Source organism: Panthera onca, chromosome C1, assembly GCF_046562875.1.
Source record: "Panthera onca isolate mPanOnc1 chromosome C1, mPanOnc1 haplotype 2, whole genome shotgun sequence".
NCBI lineage: Eukaryota > Metazoa > Chordata > Mammalia > Carnivora > Felidae > Panthera > Panthera onca.
In genome coordinates, this window is record NC_138346.1 from 26682796 (window position 1) to 26702852 (window position 20057).

The following is a 20057-nucleotide window of genomic DNA, read 5'->3' on the forward strand; positions in this document are numbered from 1 at the left end:
GCCCCTCAAGGTCCCGGAAACCTTGTTTCCAAACTACCTTAGAGACTTATGCTGTCCCTACCCACCTCCCACCCTGAAAGTATATAATCAGTCACTCTTCATAACCTCAGTGCAGGTCTTTCTGCCCACGGGTCCTGTCCCCATGCTTTAATAAAACCACTTTTTGCACCAAAGATGTCTCAAGAATTCTTTTTTTGGCAGTTGGCTCCAAAGGTCAACACTTCATACCATATCCCTTGGCGTTCTAACTCTTCTCCTTGCCTATTAAGGAGTTTGAGATCAACTTTTTTTCTGTTAATGTGTCTCTTTAAAGATTAGGGCCATGCAAAAGGAGACCTGCGCTGGCCAGTAGACTGAGTTCAAGGCATTTTTCACCATCCGGAACTACAATGACCAAGTTGTTTCTGGGTGTTATGTGCTCCAAGGAGACAGCCTCTGCCACATGCTGGAGCATGGTCTTGGCCCACTTCTCTATAGACACAGGGCAGTGAGTGATGGGGTTTTGGTACAAAATGGTAATTTTATTAAAGCATGGGGACAGGACCTGTGGTCAGAAAGAGCTGCCCTGAGGTTGTGACAGGTAACTAATTATATACCCTCAGGTTGAGAGGGAGTTAGGGATGGAGTAAGTCTCTAAGGCATTTTGGAAGCAAAGTTTCCAGGACCTTGAGAAGGGAGGTGCTGTTAGGAAAACACCATTTATTGCCATTTAGTAAAACCTCAGTCATGAGACCCTTCAGATGTATATCAGGGGGCCATAAGCTTAGGCTATGATTGCCAGCATATATGTTAGGGTAGTTGAGATAAAGGAAGTTTCCAAAGGAATTTTTATATGTTAAAGTAGACTTACAGGACCCTGGGGTGGGGGGCGGTCAGGATAATGTTAAGCCAAGATTCCCTTTTGCCCCCAGCAAAGTGTCATTACGGAGGCAGCTGAGCTCATAGAGGGAAGTCACTCTGCCTGTTTCAAGGACTTGTCAGTGGACTGTAGGCAGTAAGGGAATTTAATTTTTCATTTGCCTTAGTTTCCCACATCACCATGGCAAGCACTTAAACCCCTTTCCTTTGTTTTTGGGTGGCCAGGAGTATCCAAGGAATATCACACATATTCCACCTGCGAGGTGGGGAGAAGCAGGATTGCTGTCAGCCTATACTTTGCCCTCAGCCTGCCTTATGCTTCCTCCTCACTATCAAACAAATAATGGTAAACCTGAGGTTGTATTGCTTGGGTAAATGCTGTCACTGCTCAAAAATTACATATATATATATATATATATATATATATATATATATATATATACACACACACACACACAAAGGAAAATTATAGTTTTTGTGACTCTTGTTGGAAATATTGCTTGTCCTCTAATGTTTGTTCTTCCAGATTAAGGAAACTTTCTCTTAAGATACCTATGACTTACAAAAATGTGATAAAATATTCCTTTGTGAACAAAATAAAGCATTTAATCTTCTCCCTACCTGAACCCTCTGAAATTCAAAAGCTCTCAATAAGGATTCTTTCTTTCATGGTCATTACAGTTATTTGCATAAATTCAATAAGAATCTGTTCTCCTTGTAACAGTTCACCCTTGGAGGTACTGGTTATTTTACCAAGGGTTTGACTGGAATGTCATATTTGAGAGCGACATGCATAGACTCAGATATGACCAGACAGTTTTAAGGAACTAAGGTTGACTTTATGAAGCATGAAGCCAATAAAGCCCCTTGGAAATGTTGGTCTGATACCTCGCTTAGAGAGTTCCCAGCAGCCTTACTAGGTGAGTAAAGAAGGTCACTTCCCGGCAGGTGCAGGAACCTCAGGATACCTTGGGGACCTCATGAAGAGGAATTCACAGAATCCTATAGGTATTGCAGGCATGTCTGATGGCAAGTACTTGGCTTGGCTTCTGGCCTGGCGAGGCTACTAGAAGTTCAGTCTAGAGGTTCCTTATAAAAAGTTCCAGCAAAGCAAATTTTAAAAGATCTATATGACCAATCACTGTTCTTGATGAGCCGATGTAAATAATTAGGCTGAGTTTGTTAAAAGTGGACTCATTCTACAAATGTATTCATCTTGATTTGGCTCTCTCTGGAAATCAGGGTTACTAGAGAGAAAAATTATATTTCAATAACGCACCTTTATGGATGTTAAATTCTAGTTCTGATTGCCTTTAAATGTTTGTTGTTTGCCTACACTAGACAACTTGAGGCAAACTTCAGAGAAATTGTCACAAAACTCATGTATAGACAATCTTTGTGCCTGTTGCTCTATGGGCCATTCAGATGGATCACCACAGACATTTGAATTACAAACCAGAAAACCCCATCTGATTCTTGCTGCCTGTTCTCAGTCTATCTGAGGATGCCTCAAGGTTAACATCTAAAAATCTCACTGGTAGAACTGACAGACTCTGGGTTTATAATTTTGCTTTAACCATTAACCTGTATTTTTGTTTCTATAATTATCACTTACTAATCACCTGACTAAGCAAAACAGAATCTGTATGATGATTAACACTACCTATTACACAATGAAGGCCTTAAACGATTCTCAAAATAACATTATATTAATTATTAAACACTAAAATAACTCAAATGCATTAAACAATTCTTCAAAATAAAATGCCTTAGATATTTTACCTGTTGCACAGGTGGAATTTGTGGTCTCATAAAAACAAAGTGCTGTGTATACATTCAGATTACCACAGAAATATTTCTGAGTTTCTAACTGAAAAATACTCAAATTGGCACTTTAAATGATCCTTGTCTTTCCTTTAATAAGTGGTTGAACTCCTGGACTGAACTAAAGGAAGATTTTTGTCAACTATCAAAGGACTCTTATTTGGGCCTCTTTTTGTTACTTTAATCATGTTTTGCTGTTTTCTCCCATGACTCTCCACCTGGTGCCGAGACTCCTTCAATGCTATAACTTCAAGCCAACAGATGATCCTTTCTCCTCAAGAAAACTCCCATATGATATCCCCTCTAGATACTGCTCAGTTAGGCTTTTCTAACTCCTATTAAATTCTCAACTGACTAGCCTTGACCCTTAGGTAAGCCCATCTCTACGCCCTTATTGCAGCATGAAGATGCTACAGAAGATGAGACCTTCTGCCTTTAACAACCTTAAAGATTTAAGGGTCAAAGTTGTTCAGGGGGGGAAATGAGGTAAATAAAGGCAAGAAAAATGTAGTTTAAATTAAATTCCCTTCTAGCCTGCAACCCACTGATAGATGTCAGAGACCTGCAGCATGTAACACTCCCCAAGACCTTTATGGTTGCCATAATGCCTTAACGTTTACACTTCCTTAAAAACTAGGGGCACCTGGGTGGCTCAGTGCATCTGACTTCCACGCAGATCATGGTCTCACGGTTCCTGGGTTCGAGCCCCGTGTGAGTCCCTGTGCTGACAGCTCAGAGCCTGAAACCTGCTTCAGATTCTGTCTCCCTCTCTCTCTGCCCCTCCCCCACTCTCACTTTGTCTCTCTCTTAAAAATAAATAAACATTAAAAAAAAAAAAAACTAAACTAAAAGCAACCTTATCTTGAGAATAGCTAAATCTTCAGGGTCCTGTGAGACCCTACTTTCAGCATCCAGAAATTCCTTGGAGACCTAAGTTAGCTATACCCCCCTCCCTTCACAAACTTGAAAGTATTATCATCAGTCGCATCTCACAGTCCCAGTGCAGCGCTTTCTGCCCATAGGTCCTGTTTACGTGCTTTAATAAAATCACCTTTTTTGCACCAAAGATGTCTCAATAATTCTTTCTTAGCCGTTTTCTTGCAAACCCCACTTCAAATTTCATCACTGGTATGGCTAGCCTGGTAGTGCTTCCAGCTGGTAGTGCTTCCTCTGGAAGCACTAGACTCATCTGGGCCCAAGAAGCTGCTGAGGATAACTGATAGAGACAACAGCCACACCTACACCAAAGATTGCACTGCCACCACGGGCAATTTTGCCAAGGTCACCTTTTATGCCATCTCTAAGATCTATGGCTATCTCAACAAGACAGCCTCTAGAAAGTGGCCCCGTTCACCAAGTTTCCCTAACAGGAGTTCATGAACCTTCTAGTAAAACACAGAAGAGTCTCCATGCAGAGGATCCAGTCTCCAGCTGTTGCCACCACAGTGTTTTCATAGGAGGTAATTAAAAGTGAATTAATAAGCCTATAAAAAAAATCACCTGTGAGATGTGTAACCATAGGATCCTGGACCTCATCATCAAATGTTATGATTCAAAATGTAGTGCTGCTGCTGCCTGATTCTCAGACCACACTGAGGCACTCTAAAGCAGTGTTGTATTATTTTTTTTCAGACGTTCAGCAAGATCATGCAGAAAAAGGTCTCTTATTGCCCCATACAGACAGGTAATTTGATCAGCCAATTACCATCTTGAAAAACCAAGTCTGGTCCCATGAAGCTTATAAATACCCGGCACAGACTCCTAATGGCGGAGGTCCTAAGACCACCAGCCAGCCAAGTCTAGAATTTTGGAAAGCCTGCACGAAGCCCGGTGCTTCCCTCAAGTCAACAAGTATTATTCACCTAATATTAATACCTGATCGGTATTAACTCCCTTTTTAGTTTTTAACTTCCTGATATTCTGCATTCAGTGAATAAGTTCTTGATTTCTTGAACTTATTAAGAAAACACAAAATCTTGTTTTCACTTGCCCAAGTTCAGGCCTTGATAACTGTCCTTCACTAGTCGAATGGTCTAAATGGCCTCCCTTACCTCCTTAGAATTCCACTCGCCAAACCCTGTTTGGAGTTCAAAATCCTTCAGAGATTTCCCATCTCCAAAAACCAAGTACGTAAATTTCAACAGCTCAGACTATCATCCCGTTGGAATGTTGGTTATTACACAGTATTTCATGACTTCTGTAAACTGGCATAGCAGGAATTCAAATCAAATACTACTTGGGTGGCTGCGACTCTGAAGAGGGGAGTGTTGCAACGCTGGGCTACGCTCCGCCCGCCTGCTCGAGGGCTGGCAGGTCTTCTGGCTTCCGGCTCCGCAGCCGGGCGCATTTATCCCCATTAAGCCGAGTAGGACCGTGAAAGACTGTCGGCTCGCGGGGAACTCCGCCCTAGAGTCGCCGAGGAGTGGCATCCTGAGCGCCGGCCTCCCTTCGCCGTCCAGCCATGGCTGCACGCCTGCTCCGCAGCTCCCTGCGCATGTCGGGTGGCCGCTGTGCCCTGCGTTCACCGCCGGCCGCGAGGTCAGTGTCCATAGGGCTCCAGCTGAGCGGCCCGGGGGCAGGGGGTGGTCTACGGGGTACGGGCGGCGACACCTACCCTTCCTGGGGACCCTGAACGCGGCGGCGCGCAAGGCGCGCCAGTCTGGGCGGGAGACTCCGCGGATAGGGGCTGGGCCTGGTGGGACCCACGTCGGCGAGGGCGGGCGGGGGTGTCGGCCGTGACCGCCTCACCGCGGGAAAGCCCACCGCGGGGTTGCTCGAGTTCGGGCTGCAACCTTTCATCTTAGAAAGGTGGCTGAAGGCCGCGTCCTGATTGTGAACGGGTCACTGGGACTCCCCGACTGGCAGATCTGGAGATCGCAGGAGCACCCTTTGCGAAGCCTATGTGGAGCAGTGCCCCGAAGAAGGCAGCCTGGGACAGCAAAGACCTGACACCAGCCCCATCACACAACGACACTGAGATTTATTTAACAAATCCTTTAATTAATTAAATCCAGAAGAGTTAATAGAGTTTCTAAGTGGCTCTGTGCCTATTAAGGTAGTGTTTATAAGATCAAAAGGTTTAGATCATATAAAATCCATTCACCGGATAAACTGGAAGCGTCCGGGATTCGCTATTAAGGAGAATGACAGGAATGATAAACTAGCTCATTATAACATTGGTGGAACTCTGAGATGCTACGGGAGAGGAAACATGTGTGTTATTCCTGAGGAGAGTTGGGAAGACTTCACCGAGGCGGTGACCTGACTTTTAGGATGCACATACTTTTCTAAGCTCTTCCCCAGAACGTCATAAGAGTGTGATCCTCAGATTTTTGGTGTCACTACTTTTTTATGCCCTGAAAGTTAAAGGACCACCTCAGAGATTGTTTTTATTGGGGGGGGGGGGGGGTTGTATCTATCCATATGGGTATCAAAAGATATCTACAAAACCAATTGTACAAGTACATAATTTAGTTCATTAAAAGGAACAATAGAGATTATGGTAAGTGAAGTAAGTCAGACAGATACTGTATGATTTCACTTAGAAGTTGACTCTTACAGAAAACAAGCAAAAAAAAAAAAAAAAGAACTCCTAGACACAGAGAACAGATTTGTGGTTGGGGGCAGGGCGTGGAAATGGGTGAAGGGGGTCAAAAGGTACAAACTTCCAGCTATAAAGTAAGTCATGGGAATGTAATGTACAGCTCAGTGACCATAGTTAATACTGCATGTATATTTCAAAGTTGTTAAAAGAGTATATCTTAAAAGTTGTCATTAGAAGGAAAAAATGAGTATGTGTAGTGATGGATGTTAACTAGACTTACTGTGTTGATTATTTACAGTGAATACATATATTGAAATCATGTGCATCTGAAACTACTGTAATGGTATTATGTCAATTATATCTCAATAATAAATAAGTAAAAGTAACAATAATAAGCCCATTGCATGTTAACATAAATAACATTTTTATGAAAAATAGCTTTTTCAAAACAAGAAGAGAGACATTATTTACATTTTCATGGATTCTTTAATGTCCGATTTAGTAGAAGACAGCCCAATTCTCATATCTGTTTCTGCATTACGTCTGTTGGGGTAAGTTATTATGGTTGAAGTATAGGAAGAAAATCTCACAGGGAATTTTGGGAAAAGGAGGACCTGAGGGACCATCTGAATAGGCTTGGGACTGTTTTATTATAGCAGGCTTCTTAATGTGCATATGGATCATTCAGGGATGTTGTTAAAAATATAGATTCTGGGGTGCCTGGGTGGCTCAGTCAGTTAAGCATCCAACTCCTGATTTCAGCTCAGGTCATGATCTCACGGTTTGTGAGTTCGAGCCCCACATAGGGCTCTGCACTGACAGTGTGAAACCTGCTTGGGATTCTCTCTCCCTCTCTTTGCTCCTCCCCTGCTCATGCTGTCTCTTTCTCTCTCAAAATAAATAAATAAAACTTAAAAAATTAAAAAAAAATACAGATTCGATTCAGTAGATCTGGGGTGAGATCTGAAATTGTATATTTGTAACCAGTTCCCAAGTATTGCTGAAGGTGTTGGTGGAAGCTGTCTCCCTTTTATAATGTAAATGAAGTTTTTTAAAAATAACAATTAGGGGCGCCTGGGTGGCTCAGTCGGTTGGACTTCAGCTCAGGTCATGATCTCACAGATCGTGGGTTCGAGTTCCACGTCAGGCTCTGTGCTGACAGCTCAGAGCTTCTGTGCTGAAGCTCTGTGCTTCGGATTGTGTCTCCCTCTCTCTCTGCCCCTAACCCACTCACATTCTGTCTCCGTCTCTCTCAAATATAAATAAACATTTAAAAAAATGTAAAACTAACAATTAGAGCTTAGCCTGTTAAATTGGTAGAAATTTCTTTTTGTACAGATTTCCTGGTCTTTATAGGGAGAAAAGGGGCCAATTCAGTGAAGTTTTCTTGGTCTTCAAGAAATGGATGTACCAACATACTTGGTGCAAGTGTTTTGGTTTTCTTCTTCATATGCTCTCTTGAATACTTCTGACTGACCTGAAAGTCTTTATTCTTTCTGGCACTTCTTTCACTTTCTAATGTCTTGGTGTATTTAACTTAGAAATATTCCAAGGTTTTCTTAAGGTAATATGGGATATAAAATTTTAAGATCCAGGCAGACTGGAATATAAATTCCATTCTGTTATTTGTTAATTACATTACCAAATGATTCAGTGTTGCAGAGCACCAGTTGCCTAGTCTCAGCACATTTTTATCCTGAGGAAAAATTCTCAGTATGGAAAAGAAAAGCTATATGGACAAAAGTGTGCATGATAGTTTTATTTCCAATAGCAGGAAATTGGAACCAATCATTTCAATTAGAGGATAAAGTAAATTTTAGTCTATTTGATGTAACGATACAGTGGTATGTAAGACCCCTGTACATCCTGATCTTGTTACCTCTCACTTCATCTACTGTTTGCACTCAATCCACACTTGGTGTCCCCGCTCTTTCTAGAATGCATCAAATACCATCGTGCCTGACAGCTTTTGCTCTAATTGCTTTCTTTTTTTTTTTTTTTTAATTCTTTTAGTGTTTATTTTTGAGAGAGACAGACAGGTAGAGCATGAGCAGGGGGAAGGGCAGAGAGAGAAGGAGACACAGGATCTGAAGCAGACTCCAGGCTCCAAGCTGTCAGCACAGAGCCCAATGTGGGGTTCGAACCCACAAACTGAGAGATCATGACCTGAGTTGCAGTCAGACGCTTAACTGACTGAGCTACCCATGCACCCAGCTCTAATTGTTTTCTTGACTTAAATTCTACTGAGAAATCTGCTTGACTGTCACCTTGAGACGTTTGCTCAAATTCTCATTTTTCTAACTTAACCTACCCCGACCGCACTATTCCATGCTGCAGCCAATGTCCCAGCCTTGTTCCAGACACACACTCTGATCTTTACTCTGCTTTTCTTTTCCATAGAATTTATCATCTTCTCATATATGCTTTAATTTGCTTCCTTACTATAAATAGTATAGTTATTCAGACTCTCCTTCTAGAAATGTGAATCTGGAGACAGGGATCTTTATTTTGCTCACTGTTGTATCCCAAGTTACCTGAACAGTGCTTAGTACATAAAGGGTACTCAAAGTATTTGTTGACCAAATGAATGAATAAGCTATTAAAAATGATGATTTGGATGAATGGGTAGTAACTAAGAAGGCAAAAGGCAGACTGAGTATAAAATTTGTAGTACTGCATGTTCACAACCAACGACTACTACCTAAAAAGCATCTCAAATTATATTCATAAACTCCACTAAAAGTTGCATATAAAAGATAAACCTAAAGCACAATGACAGAAAATGCATGTTAAATGTATTACTCAGCTCATGCTGCCATAACAAAATACCATAGACTGGGTGGCCTAAATAACAGAAATTTATTTCTCATAGTTCTAAAGGCTGGATAACCCAAGATCAAAGTGCTGGTGAGAGCGCTGTTTCTTGTTTGTAGATGGCTGCCTTCTTTCTGTATCTTCACATGGTCTTGTTTCATGCACACTGGGAGAGCGAGACAGAGATAGAGAGAGATCTCTCTTCCTGTTATAAGGCCACATATCCTCTTGGATTAGGATCCCACCCACATGACTTCATTTAACTAACTCAGTAAAATCACAGTGGGAGTTAGAGCTTCAACATGAATTTGGGAGGGACACAACTCAATTCATAGCGTTAAATGAAAATGCATAAAGTAAAAATAATTCATTTCATGGGGAAAAAAAGGTTGAGACAACCTAATTGCCCATAAATAAGACTGTCTTTTAAACAAAAATGTGAAGAAGGAGAGGAGGAGGAAAGGAAAGAGAAAACAAACAAACAAACAAGGGTCCATTTAAGGAAGAGAGAAACCCCAAACAGCATTTCATGCAAAACAGAAAAACATCCTTTGCTAATATTTCGATATATGATAAAAAGTTTTGTTTTGTTTTGTTTTTTAAATATGAGCTTGAATTATACAAACTGACACACAGATTTTCAGAATCTTTTCAGGAGTACCCCAAGAGGGAAATAAATCTGAAGACTGTTGAACTAAAAGGAACTACAAAACAGTCTTATTTTAAGTGTAATATGAGGGGGGTATGGAGAGGGAAGGGTCAGTTTCCGAAGATCTTGAATAATTCTGTACTAATCCTTACAGAGATTCATGGACATTTTTTTTTTTAAATTTATACCCAGGTTGCCTCTAATATGGCAGTAGCATCGCCATAGTTGTATCTTACACACCTGCCATTTCAAATTGTGCGATTCTGAATGAAATAGTAATTTGGAAATGTTAATATCATCTTAAATATTGTACATGACATGAAAACTTTTCAATATGCTATGGTGGTACTGTATGAAATAGTAATTTGGAAATGTTAATATCTTAAATATTGTACATGACATGAACACTTATCAATATTCTATGGTGGTTTTGGAATTTTTACATCATTTAATTTGCATCATGTGATAACACCATTTTACCTCAACTCAGACATGTAGGTTAGTCATGGGTTTGGAAGTGAAGAGTGAGCTGAGTAAGAACATACTACTTGATCTCATCCAGGTGAGGTAGATCCTATCAAAAGTGGTAATGTTCAGATTTGAACAGGTCTGTCGAATTTCACACTCTTCCTACCTACCTCTATAGTGTCTCTGGGGGAAAGAAAATCAGCATTTTTCCATGTTGTTCGGTGGCATTAATTTGGGTATGAAGGGTAACAATTTCACTTAATTTTCTTAATGTATACGTATATTTTAAAGATTTTCTCATTCCGGAGATGAGAAACGTCTAGAAACTCCTTCTGCTGAAAAATTAACAGATATAGGAACTCGAAGAATCTTTTCTTCAGAACATGACGTTTTCCGGGAAAGTGTAAGGAAGTTTTTTCAAGAAGAAGTGATTCCTCACCACGCAGAGTAAGTGGTACATTTTCCTTTAAAGTAATTTGCATAAAGAGAACATTGAGAACCATTTCCTAGGGGTGCCTAGGTGGCTCAGTCGGTTAAGTGTCTGACTCTTGATTTTGGCTCAGGTCATGATCTCAGGGTTCATGAGTTCGAGCCCTGAGTCAGGCTCTGCACAGACAACACGTGGCCTGCTTGGGATTCTGTCTCTCCCTACCCCTCTCCCTCTCACATGTTCCGTATGCCGCTCTCTTTTTCTTCTCTCTCTTTCAAAATAAATAAATTTAAAAAAGAAAAAAACGAACCATTTCCTAGAATGTTGTATGTTGTTCTACAGAAAATATACTGTATTAATTGCTTTATTAACATTTTGCTGTTCTTAACTGTAATACTCTAAGACTCAGGATTCTTAAGTTAGTCCAAAGCTATTTAAATTAATTTTAAAATATACAATTAAAAGTAAGTAAATGTGAAAATTTGCAGCTCAATCTAAGAGTAGTATTTTGAATACTCTGGTTAAATGGCAATTAAGTAATTAATAGTCAATTCCAAATGTTTTTTTTTTTTTTTTTTTCTGCTTCATGAGTGAATTAAAATACATGAAAGCTCAACAGGCCAGTTGACAAATCTTGGTTGGCAATGGACCACCTTAAAGTATTTTTACTACTGGATGAGATGTATATTGCTTAACTGATTAATTACTGATCACCTACTTTTTTTTTTCAATATATGAAATTTATTGTCAAATTGGTTTCCATACAACACCCAGTGCTCATCCCAAAAGGTGCCCTCCTCAATACCCATCACCCACCCTCCCCTCCCTCCCTCCCCCCCATCAACCCTCAGTTTGTTCTCAGTTTTTAACAGTCTCTTATGCTTTGGCTCTCTCCCACTCTAACCTCTTTTTTTTTTTTTTTTTCCTTCCCCTCCCCCATGGGTTTCTGTTAAGTTTCTCAGGATCCACATAAGAGTGAAACCATATGGCATCTGTCTTTCTCTGTATGGCTTATTTCACTTAACATCACACTCTCCAGTTCCATCCACGTTGCTACAAAGGGCCATATTTCATTCTTTCTCATTGCCACGTAGTACTCCATTGTATATATAAACCACAATTTCTTTATCCATTCATCAGTTGATGGACATTTAGGCTCTTTCCATAATTTGGCTATTGTTGAGAGTGGTGCTATAAACATTGGGGTACAAGTGCCCCTATGCATCAGTACTCCTGTATCCCTTGGGTCAATTCCTAGCAGTGCTATTGCTGGGTCATAGGGTAGGTCTATTTTTAATTTTCTGAGGAACCTCCACACTGTTTTCCAGAGCGGCTGCACCAATTTGCATTCCCACCAACAGTGCAAGAGGGTTCCCGTTTCTCCACATCCTCTCCAGCATCTACAGTCTCCTGATTTCTTCATTTTGGCCACTCTGACTGGCATGAGGTGATATCTGAGTGTGGTTTTGATTTGTATTTCCCTGATAAGGAGCAACGTTGAGCATCTTTTCATGTGTCTGTTGGCCATCCGGATGTCTTCTTTAGAGAAGTGTCTATTCATGTTTTCTGCCCATTTCTTCACTGGGTTATTTGTTTTTCAGATGTGGAGTTTGGTGAGCTCTTTATAGATTTTGGATACTAGCCCTTTGTCCGATATGTCATTTGCAAATATCTTTTCCCATTCTGTTGGTTGCCTTTTAGTTTTGTTGGTTGTTTCCTTTGCTGTGCAGAAGCTTTTTATCTTCATAAGGTCCCAGTAATTCACTTTTGCTTTTAATTCCCTTGCCTTTGGGGATGTGTCGAGTAAGAGATTGCTACAGCTGAGGTCAGAGAGGTCGTTTCCTGCTTTCTCCTCTAGGGTTTTGATGGTTTCCTGTCTCACATTCAGGTCCTTTATCCATTTTGAGTTTATTTTTGTGAATGGTGTGAGAAAGTGGTCTAGTTTCAACCTTCTGCATGTTGCCGTCCAGTTCTCCCCGCACCATTTGTTAAAGAGACTTTTTTCCATTGGATGTTCTTTCCTGCTTTGTCAAAGATGAGTTGGCCATACGTTTGTGGGTCTAGTTCTGGGGTTTCTATTCTATGCCATTGGTCTATGTGTCTGTTTTTGTGGCAATACCATGCTGTCTTGATGATGACAGCTTTGTAGTAGAGGCTAAAGTCTGGGATTGTGATGCCTCCTGCTTTGGTCTTCTTCTTCAAAATTACTTTGGCTATTCGGGGCCTTTTGTGGTTCCATATGAATTTTAGGATTGCTTGTTCTGGTTTCGAGAAGAATGCTGGTGCAATTTTGATTGGGATTGCATTGAATGTGTAGATAGCTTTGGGTAGTATTGACATTTTGACAATATTTATTCTTCCAATCCATGAGCAGGGAATGTCTTTCCATTTCTTTATATCTTCTTCAATACCTTCATAAGCTTGCTATAGTTTTCAGCATACAGATCTTTTATATCCTTGGTTAGATTTATTCCTAGGTATTTTATGCTTCTTGGTGCAATTGTGAATGGGATCGGTTTCTTTATTTGTCTTTCTGTTGCTTCATTGTTAGTGTATAAGAATGCAACTGATTTCTGTACACTGATTTTGTATCCTGCAACTTTGCTGAATTCATGTATCAGTTCTAGCAGACTTTTGGTGGAGTCTTTCAGATTTTCCATGTATAGTATCATGTCATCTGCAAAAAGCGAAAGCTTGACTTCATCTTTGCCAATTTTGATGCCTTTGGTTTCCTTTTGTTGTCTGATTGCTGATGCTAGAACTTCCAGCACTATATTAAACAACAGCGGTGACAGTGGGCATCCCTGTCGTGTTCCTGATCTCAGGGAAAAAGCTCTCAGTTTTTCCCCATTGAGGATGATGTTAGCTGTGGGCTTTTCATAAATGGCTTTTATGGTGTTTAAGTATGCTCTTTCTATCCCGACTTTCTCAAGGGTTTTTATTAAGAAAGGGTGCTGAATTTTGTCAAAGGCCTTTTCTGCATCGATTGACAGGATCATATGGTTCTTATCTTTTCTTTTATTAATGTGATGTATCACGTTGATTGATTTGAGAATGTTGAACCAGCCCTGCAGCCCAGGAATGAATCCCACTTGATCATGGTGAATAATTCTTTTTATATGCCGTTGAATTCGATTTGCTAGTATCTTATTGAGGATTTTTGCATCCATATTCATCAGGGATATTGGCCTGTAGTTCTCTTTTTTTACTGGGTCTCTGTCTGGTTTAGGAATCAAAGTAATGCTGGCTTCATAGAATGAGTCTGGAAGTTTTCCTTCCCTTTCTATTTTTTGGAATAGCTTGAGAAGGGTAGGTATTATTTCTGCTTTAAACGTCTGGTAGAACTCCCCTGGGAAGCCATCTGGTCCTGGACTCTTATTTGTTGGGAGATTTTTGATTACTGATTCAATTTCCTCACTGGTTATGGGTCTGTTCAAGCTTTCTATTTCCTCCTGATTGAGTTTTGGAAGAGTGTGGGTGTTTAGGAATTTGTCCATTTCTTCCAGGTTGTCCAATTTGTTGGCATATAATTTTTCTTAGTATTCCCTGATAATTGTTTGTATCCCTGAGGGATTGGTTGTAATCATTCCATTTTCATTCATGATTTTATCTATTTGGGTCATCTCCCTTTTCTTTTTGAGAAGCCTGGCTAGAGGTTTGTCAATTTTGTTTATTTTTTCAAAAAACCAACTCTTGGTTTCGTTGATCTGCTCTACAGTTTTTTTAGATTCTATATTGTTTATTTCTGCTCTGATCTTTATTATTTCTCTTCTTCTGCTGGGTTTAGGCTGCCTTTGCTGTTCTGCTTCTATTTCCTTTAGGTGTGCTGTTAGATTTTGTATTTGGGATTTTTCTTGTTTCTTGAGATAGGCCTGGATTGCAATGTATTTTCCTCTCACCAGTGCCTTCGCTGCGTCCCAAAGCGTTTGGATTGTTTTATTTTCATTTTCGCTTGTTTCCATATATTTTTTAATTTCTTCTCTAATTGCCTGGTTGACCCACTCACTCTTTAGTAGGGTGTTCTTTAACCTCCATGCTTTTGGAGGTTTTCCAGACTTTTTCCTGTGGTTGATTTCAAGCTTCATAGCATTGTGGTCTGAAAGTATGCATGGTATAATTTCAATTCTTGTATACTTATGAAGGGCTGTTTTGTGACCCAGTATATGATCTATCTTGGAGAATGTTCCATGTGCACTCGAGAAGAAAGTATATTCTGTTGCTTTGGGATGCAGAGTTCTAAATACATCTGTCAAGTCCATTTGATCCAATGTATCATTCAGGGCCCTTGTTTCTTTATTGACCGTGTGTCTAGATGATCTATCCATTTCTGTAAGTGGAGTGTTAAAGTCCCCTGCAATTGCCACATTCTTATCAATAAGGTTGCTTATGTTTGTGAGTAATTGTTTTATATATTTGGGGGCTCCGGTATTCGGTGCATAGACATTTATAATTGTTAGCTCTTCCTGATGGATAGACCCTGTAATTATTATATAATGCCCGTCTTCATCTCTTGTTACAGCCTTTAATTTAAAGTCTAGTTTGTCTGATATAAGTACGGCTACTCCAGCTTTCTTTTGGCTTCCAGTAGCATGATAAATAGTTCTCCATCCCCTCACTCTCAATCTAAAGGTGTCCTCAGGTCCAAAATGAGTCTCTTGTAGACAGCAAATAGATGGGTCTTGTTTTTTTTATCCATTCTGATACTCTATGTCTTTTGGTTGGCACATTTAATCCATTTACATTCAGTGTTATTATAGAAAGATACGGTTTTAGAGTCATCATGATGTCTGTATGTTTTATGCTTGTAGCAATGTCTCTGGTACTTTGTCTCACAGGATCCCCCTTAGGATCTCTTGTAGGGCTGGTTTAGTGGTGACTAATTCCTTCAGTTTTTGTTTGTTTGGGAAGACCTTTATCTCTCCTTCTATTCTAAATGACAGACTTGCTGGATAAAGGATTCTTGGCTGCATATTTTTTCTGTTCATCACATTGAGGATTTCCTGCCATTCCTTTCTGGCCTGCCAAGTTTCAAAAGAGAGATCAGTCACGAGTCTTATAGGTCTCCCTTTATATGTTAGGGCACGTTTATCCCTTGCTGCTTTCAGAATTTTCTCTTTATCCTTGTATTTTGCCAGTTTGACTATGATATGTCGTGCAGAAGATCGATTCAAGTTACGTCTGTAGGGAGTTCTCTGTGCCTGTTGGATTTCAGTGGCTTTTTCCTTCCCCACATCAGGGAAGTTCTCAGCTATGATTTATTCAAGTACACCTTCAGCACCTTTCCCTCTCTCTTCCTCCTCTGGGATACCAATTTTGCGTATATTATTTCTTTTTAGTGTATCACTTAGTTCTCTAATTTTCCCCTCATACTCCTGGATTTTTTTATCTCTCTTTTTCTCAGCTTCCTCTTTTTCCATAATTTTATCTTCTAGTTCACCTATTCTCTCCTCTGCCTCTTCAATCTGAGTCGTGGTCGTTTCCATTTTATTTTGCATCTCGTTTAAAGCGTTTTTCAGCTCCTCCTGACTGTTCCTGAGTCCCTTGATCTCTGTAGCAATAGATTTTCTGCTGTCCTCTATACTGTTTTCAAGCCCAGCGATTAATTTTATGACTATTATTCTAAATTCACTTTCTGTTATATTATTTAAATCCTTTTTGATCAATTCATTAGCTGTTGTTATTTCCTGGAGATTCTTCTGAGGGGAATTCTTCCGTTTGGTCATTTTGGATAGTCCCTGGAGTGGTGAGGACCTGCAGGGCATTTCCCCTGTGCTGTGGTGTATAACTGGGGTTGGTGGGCGGGGCCACAGTCCAACCTGATGTCTGCCCCCAGCCCACCGCTGGGGCCACAGTCAGACTGGTGTGTGCCTTCTCTTCCCCTCTCCTAGGGGCGGGATTCACTGTGGGGTGGCGTGGCCCATCTGGGCTACTTGCACACTGCCAGGCTTGTGGTGCTGGGGATCTGGCGTATTATCTGGGGTGGGTAGGCAAGGTGCACAGGGGCAGGAGGGGCAGGCTTAGCTCGCTTCTCCTTAGGTGATCCACTTCAGGAGGGGCCCTGTGGCAGCGGGAGGGAGTCAGATCCGCTGCCGGAGGTTTGGCTCGGCAGAAGCACAGATTTGGGTGTTTGCGCGGAGGGAGCAAGTTCCCTGGCAGGAACTGGTTCCCTTTGGGATTTTGGCTGGGGGATCGGTGAGGGAGATAGCGCTGGCGAGTGCCTATGTTCCCCGCCAAGCTGAGCTCTGTCTTCCCGGGGCTCAGCAACTCTCCCTCCTTTTGTCCTCCAGCCCTCCCGTTCTCTGAGCAGAGCTGTTAGTTTATAACCTTCCAGATGTCAGGTCCCTCTCGCTGTTGGAACACACTCCAACCGGCCCCTCCACTTTTGCAAGCCAGACTCGGGGGCTCTGCTTCTCTGGGAGGCTGCCCCTCCGCCCCGGCTCCCTCCCACCAGTCCGTGGAGCAAGCACCGCCTCGCCGCCCTTCCTACCCTCTTCCGTGGGCCTCTCTTCTGTGCTTGGCTCCGGAGACTCCGTTCTACTAGTCTTCTGGTGGTTTTCTGGGTTATTTAGGCAGTGATCACCTACTTTTTTGACCAAAACACTCTCATTTCTATGAAAGTAGGATTTTGCTATATTTCTAAAATTCATTCACTGCCAGTAATTTACTATAATTAAAATGTTTTTTAAAACATATTTATATAGCTTCCATTAAGATTTTATTAATGCTTTCTCTATAAAAATGACCAAAATTAGCTAAACCTAATGCCATGACTAGTCTTTGGTGAATAGCAACTATTTCTAAAAAGAAAGAAAAAGAAAGAAAGAAAGAAAGAAAGAAAGAAAGAAAGAAAGAAAGAAATTTATTATGGTACACTCTAGGAGAATCTTTTTTATTCATTACTCTACTGATTCGAAACTTTGTTCCAGAAAAATTATTGATGAAGATTTGAAGTAAAAATGATAGAAGTTGACAGATTTGAGATTAATGATAAAAATGTTTCCAAAGCTAATTTAGGCAATATGTACATCAAAACATACATGATAATCAAACTCTTTTAAAATTTCTTGAGGCATCTGTGTTTCCCTTTCATCAGTATCTCCAAAAATATACCTTATTTTTGGTAAGTATATCTAACTCGCACTTAAAAAAATAAAATGAAACAAAAATTCTCAGATTCTTTATTTCCAACTAGCTATCTCTTTCCTCATCATGCCTGTCTCATTTTGTAAAAATGTTTATTTATTTTGAGAGAGAGAGAGAATGAGCGAGTGCACGTGTGAACAGAGCAGGGGCAGAGGGAGAGAGGGAGAGAATCCCAAGCCGTCAGCACAGAGCCCAGTGCAGCGCTCCATCTCACAAACTGTGAGATCATAACCTGAGCTGAAATCATGAGTCAGACCCTTAACAGTTTAACTGACCTTGCCACCCAGGCGCCCTGCTATTCTTGTTTTTAAAAAAGCAGAGGTTGCACAATCTTATTCGAATGTCCACTCTTTTCAGAAGTTCATTGGACAGCAGTTGTGCTGCAAGATGCTTATGTGCTTCTGTTGTTGCAACTTAAACTGTAATAAGATTGTCTGCTCTTGTCACCTTTTTATGTGCTCATCCCGTTAAGTTCAGCACTTTAAGGAAATATACAGAGGGCTATTGCCTTTACAGGATAAGTTGGACAGATTCCCATGACTATATGGCACAACTAAGATTCCATCTTAAGAGGACCAGCTGAGACAAACTGTACCCATGAATGTCAGTATATGTAATTTATAGGTCTGATGAAAAGTCAAGGGAGGAAAACAGTGGCAAATATGAAGAAGTAAAGAAGAGAATAAGGAGAGAAATGATGAAAGAGTCCAATGCAAATAGAAAGTTATGGCCAATGTCAACAACAATTACCTTAAAGGAACATTCCAGTACAAGATCATTCATAAATTCAAATTATGACCATTTAAATAACATGAAAAAAGCTTCTCTGATTTTAAAATGTTTGCTATTTGCAGATGGGAGAAAGCTGGAGAAGTGAGCAGGGAGCTTTGGGAAAAAGCTGGCAAACAAGGACTTCTCGGTGTCAATATTGCAAAGCATCATGGTGGTATTGGTGGAGACTTGTATTCAGCAGCTATAATGTGGGAAGAACAGTAAGTATACAGACATCTGAGGTGGAATCTTGTTTTGTAAGCACACTGCTCACTTTTCTGAGATGATAAAATATGCTTTCTAATCTTATAATATTGAAAACTAAAATGCGAATGAATATATGTATCATTTGCACATTTTTTAATGTGTGAAGATAGAAAAATGCCCTATTAAGTTATTAAAATAGTTGCTGCTGAAAATTAGAGATTGCTTCATTTCTAATTGCCTTATGTGTTCATTTTCTTCTTTTAAAAAAAAAGTGGAAAAATATCCCCATCAAATATACTTTAAGTTTAATATACAAGAAGAAATAAAGGTTTCAGTTGATGAATGGGCAAAAGATTTGAACCAACAGTTCATCAAAACAAAATACAAATAGGTTCTTTTATTTATTTTTTTTTTTTAATTTTTTTTTTTCAACGTTTTTTATTTATTTTTGGGACAGAGAGAGACAGAGCATGAATGGGGGAGGGGCAGAGAGAGAGGGAGACACAGAATCGGAAACAGGCTCCAGGCTCCGAGCCATCAGCCCAGAGCCTGACGCGGGGCTCGAACTCACGGACCGTGAGATCGTGACCTGGCCGAAGTGGGACGCTTAACCGACTGCGCCACCCAGGCGCCCCAGGTTCTTTTATTTTTTTATTAAAAAATTATTTAATGTTTATTTATTTTTGAGAGAGAGACACACACACACACAGAGTATGAACAGGGGAGGGGCAGACAGAAGAAGACACAGAATCAGAAGCAGGCTCCAACCTCTGAGCTGTCAGCACAGAGCCCCACAAGGGGCTCCAACTCACGAACCACAAGATCATGACCTGAGCCGAAGGAGGATGCTTAACCAACTGAGCCACCTAGACACCCCCAAATAGGTTCTTCTAGATGAAAAAAGCTCACCCTTACTGCCAATCAAATGTAAATTAAATTAACCTGGAGGTGATCATTTTGAGTATTTGCAAAAGTCAGTGAAAATTCAAAATCATAATACCCTCTGCTGACAAGGTTGCCATGAAAATGGCATACTCACACTATTAGTGGCATTATAAATTAGAACAACAAATGCTTTGGTGAAGCATTCACCAATTTTCATTCAAAAAATGAAAATGTTTCTGCTCTTTGATCCAGGGCATCACTTTGGAGAATTTATCTTAAGGAAATAATTTAATAGAAAAAAGAGGAGCTATGTACAGAAATCATTATCATGTTAGATCATAAACATCCAAATATGGAAGCAATCTAAATGTCTGGTATTGGGAGAATGAATAAGTAAATTATAAAAAAAAAATGTAAATTATATTACATAAACAATTTGGAATACTTTATAGCTATTTCAGATT

General features: G+C 40.3%; 1 protein-coding gene and 1 long non-coding RNA gene across 5 annotated transcripts in view; one reads left to right on the forward strand and one right to left on the reverse strand.

Annotated features, from left to right (window-relative positions):
- The window catches only part of LOC144617127 (uncharacterized), a 179575-nt gene extending 173090 nt beyond the window's left edge, over window positions 1-6485 (reverse strand). Inside the window, exon 1 of one of the 2 annotated variants that reach the window (XR_014138043.1) lies at window positions 5297-6485. This is a non-coding gene — a long non-coding RNA (uncharacterized LOC144617127). Of the gene's footprint in view, window positions 1-4733; window positions 5007-5296 lie in introns of those variants that run through there. The other variant, XR_013557190.2, reaches the window with a different exon arrangement.
- Window positions 5032-20057, forward strand: part of ACADL (acyl-CoA dehydrogenase long chain) — a 57610-nt gene continuing 42584 nt past the window's right edge. The window contains exons 1-3 of one of the 3 annotated variants that reach the window (XM_078450906.2): window positions 5032-5220; window positions 10449-10604; window positions 18585-18722. In XM_078450906.2, coding sequence (XP_078307032.1) covers window positions 5144-5220; window positions 10449-10604; window positions 18585-18722 — 371 coding nt within the window. In that variant the 5' untranslated portion in view covers window positions 5032-5143. The remainder of the gene's footprint in view (window positions 5221-10448; window positions 10605-18584; window positions 18723-20057) is intronic. The other 2 variants (XM_078450907.2, XM_078450905.2) reach the window with 2 other exon arrangements.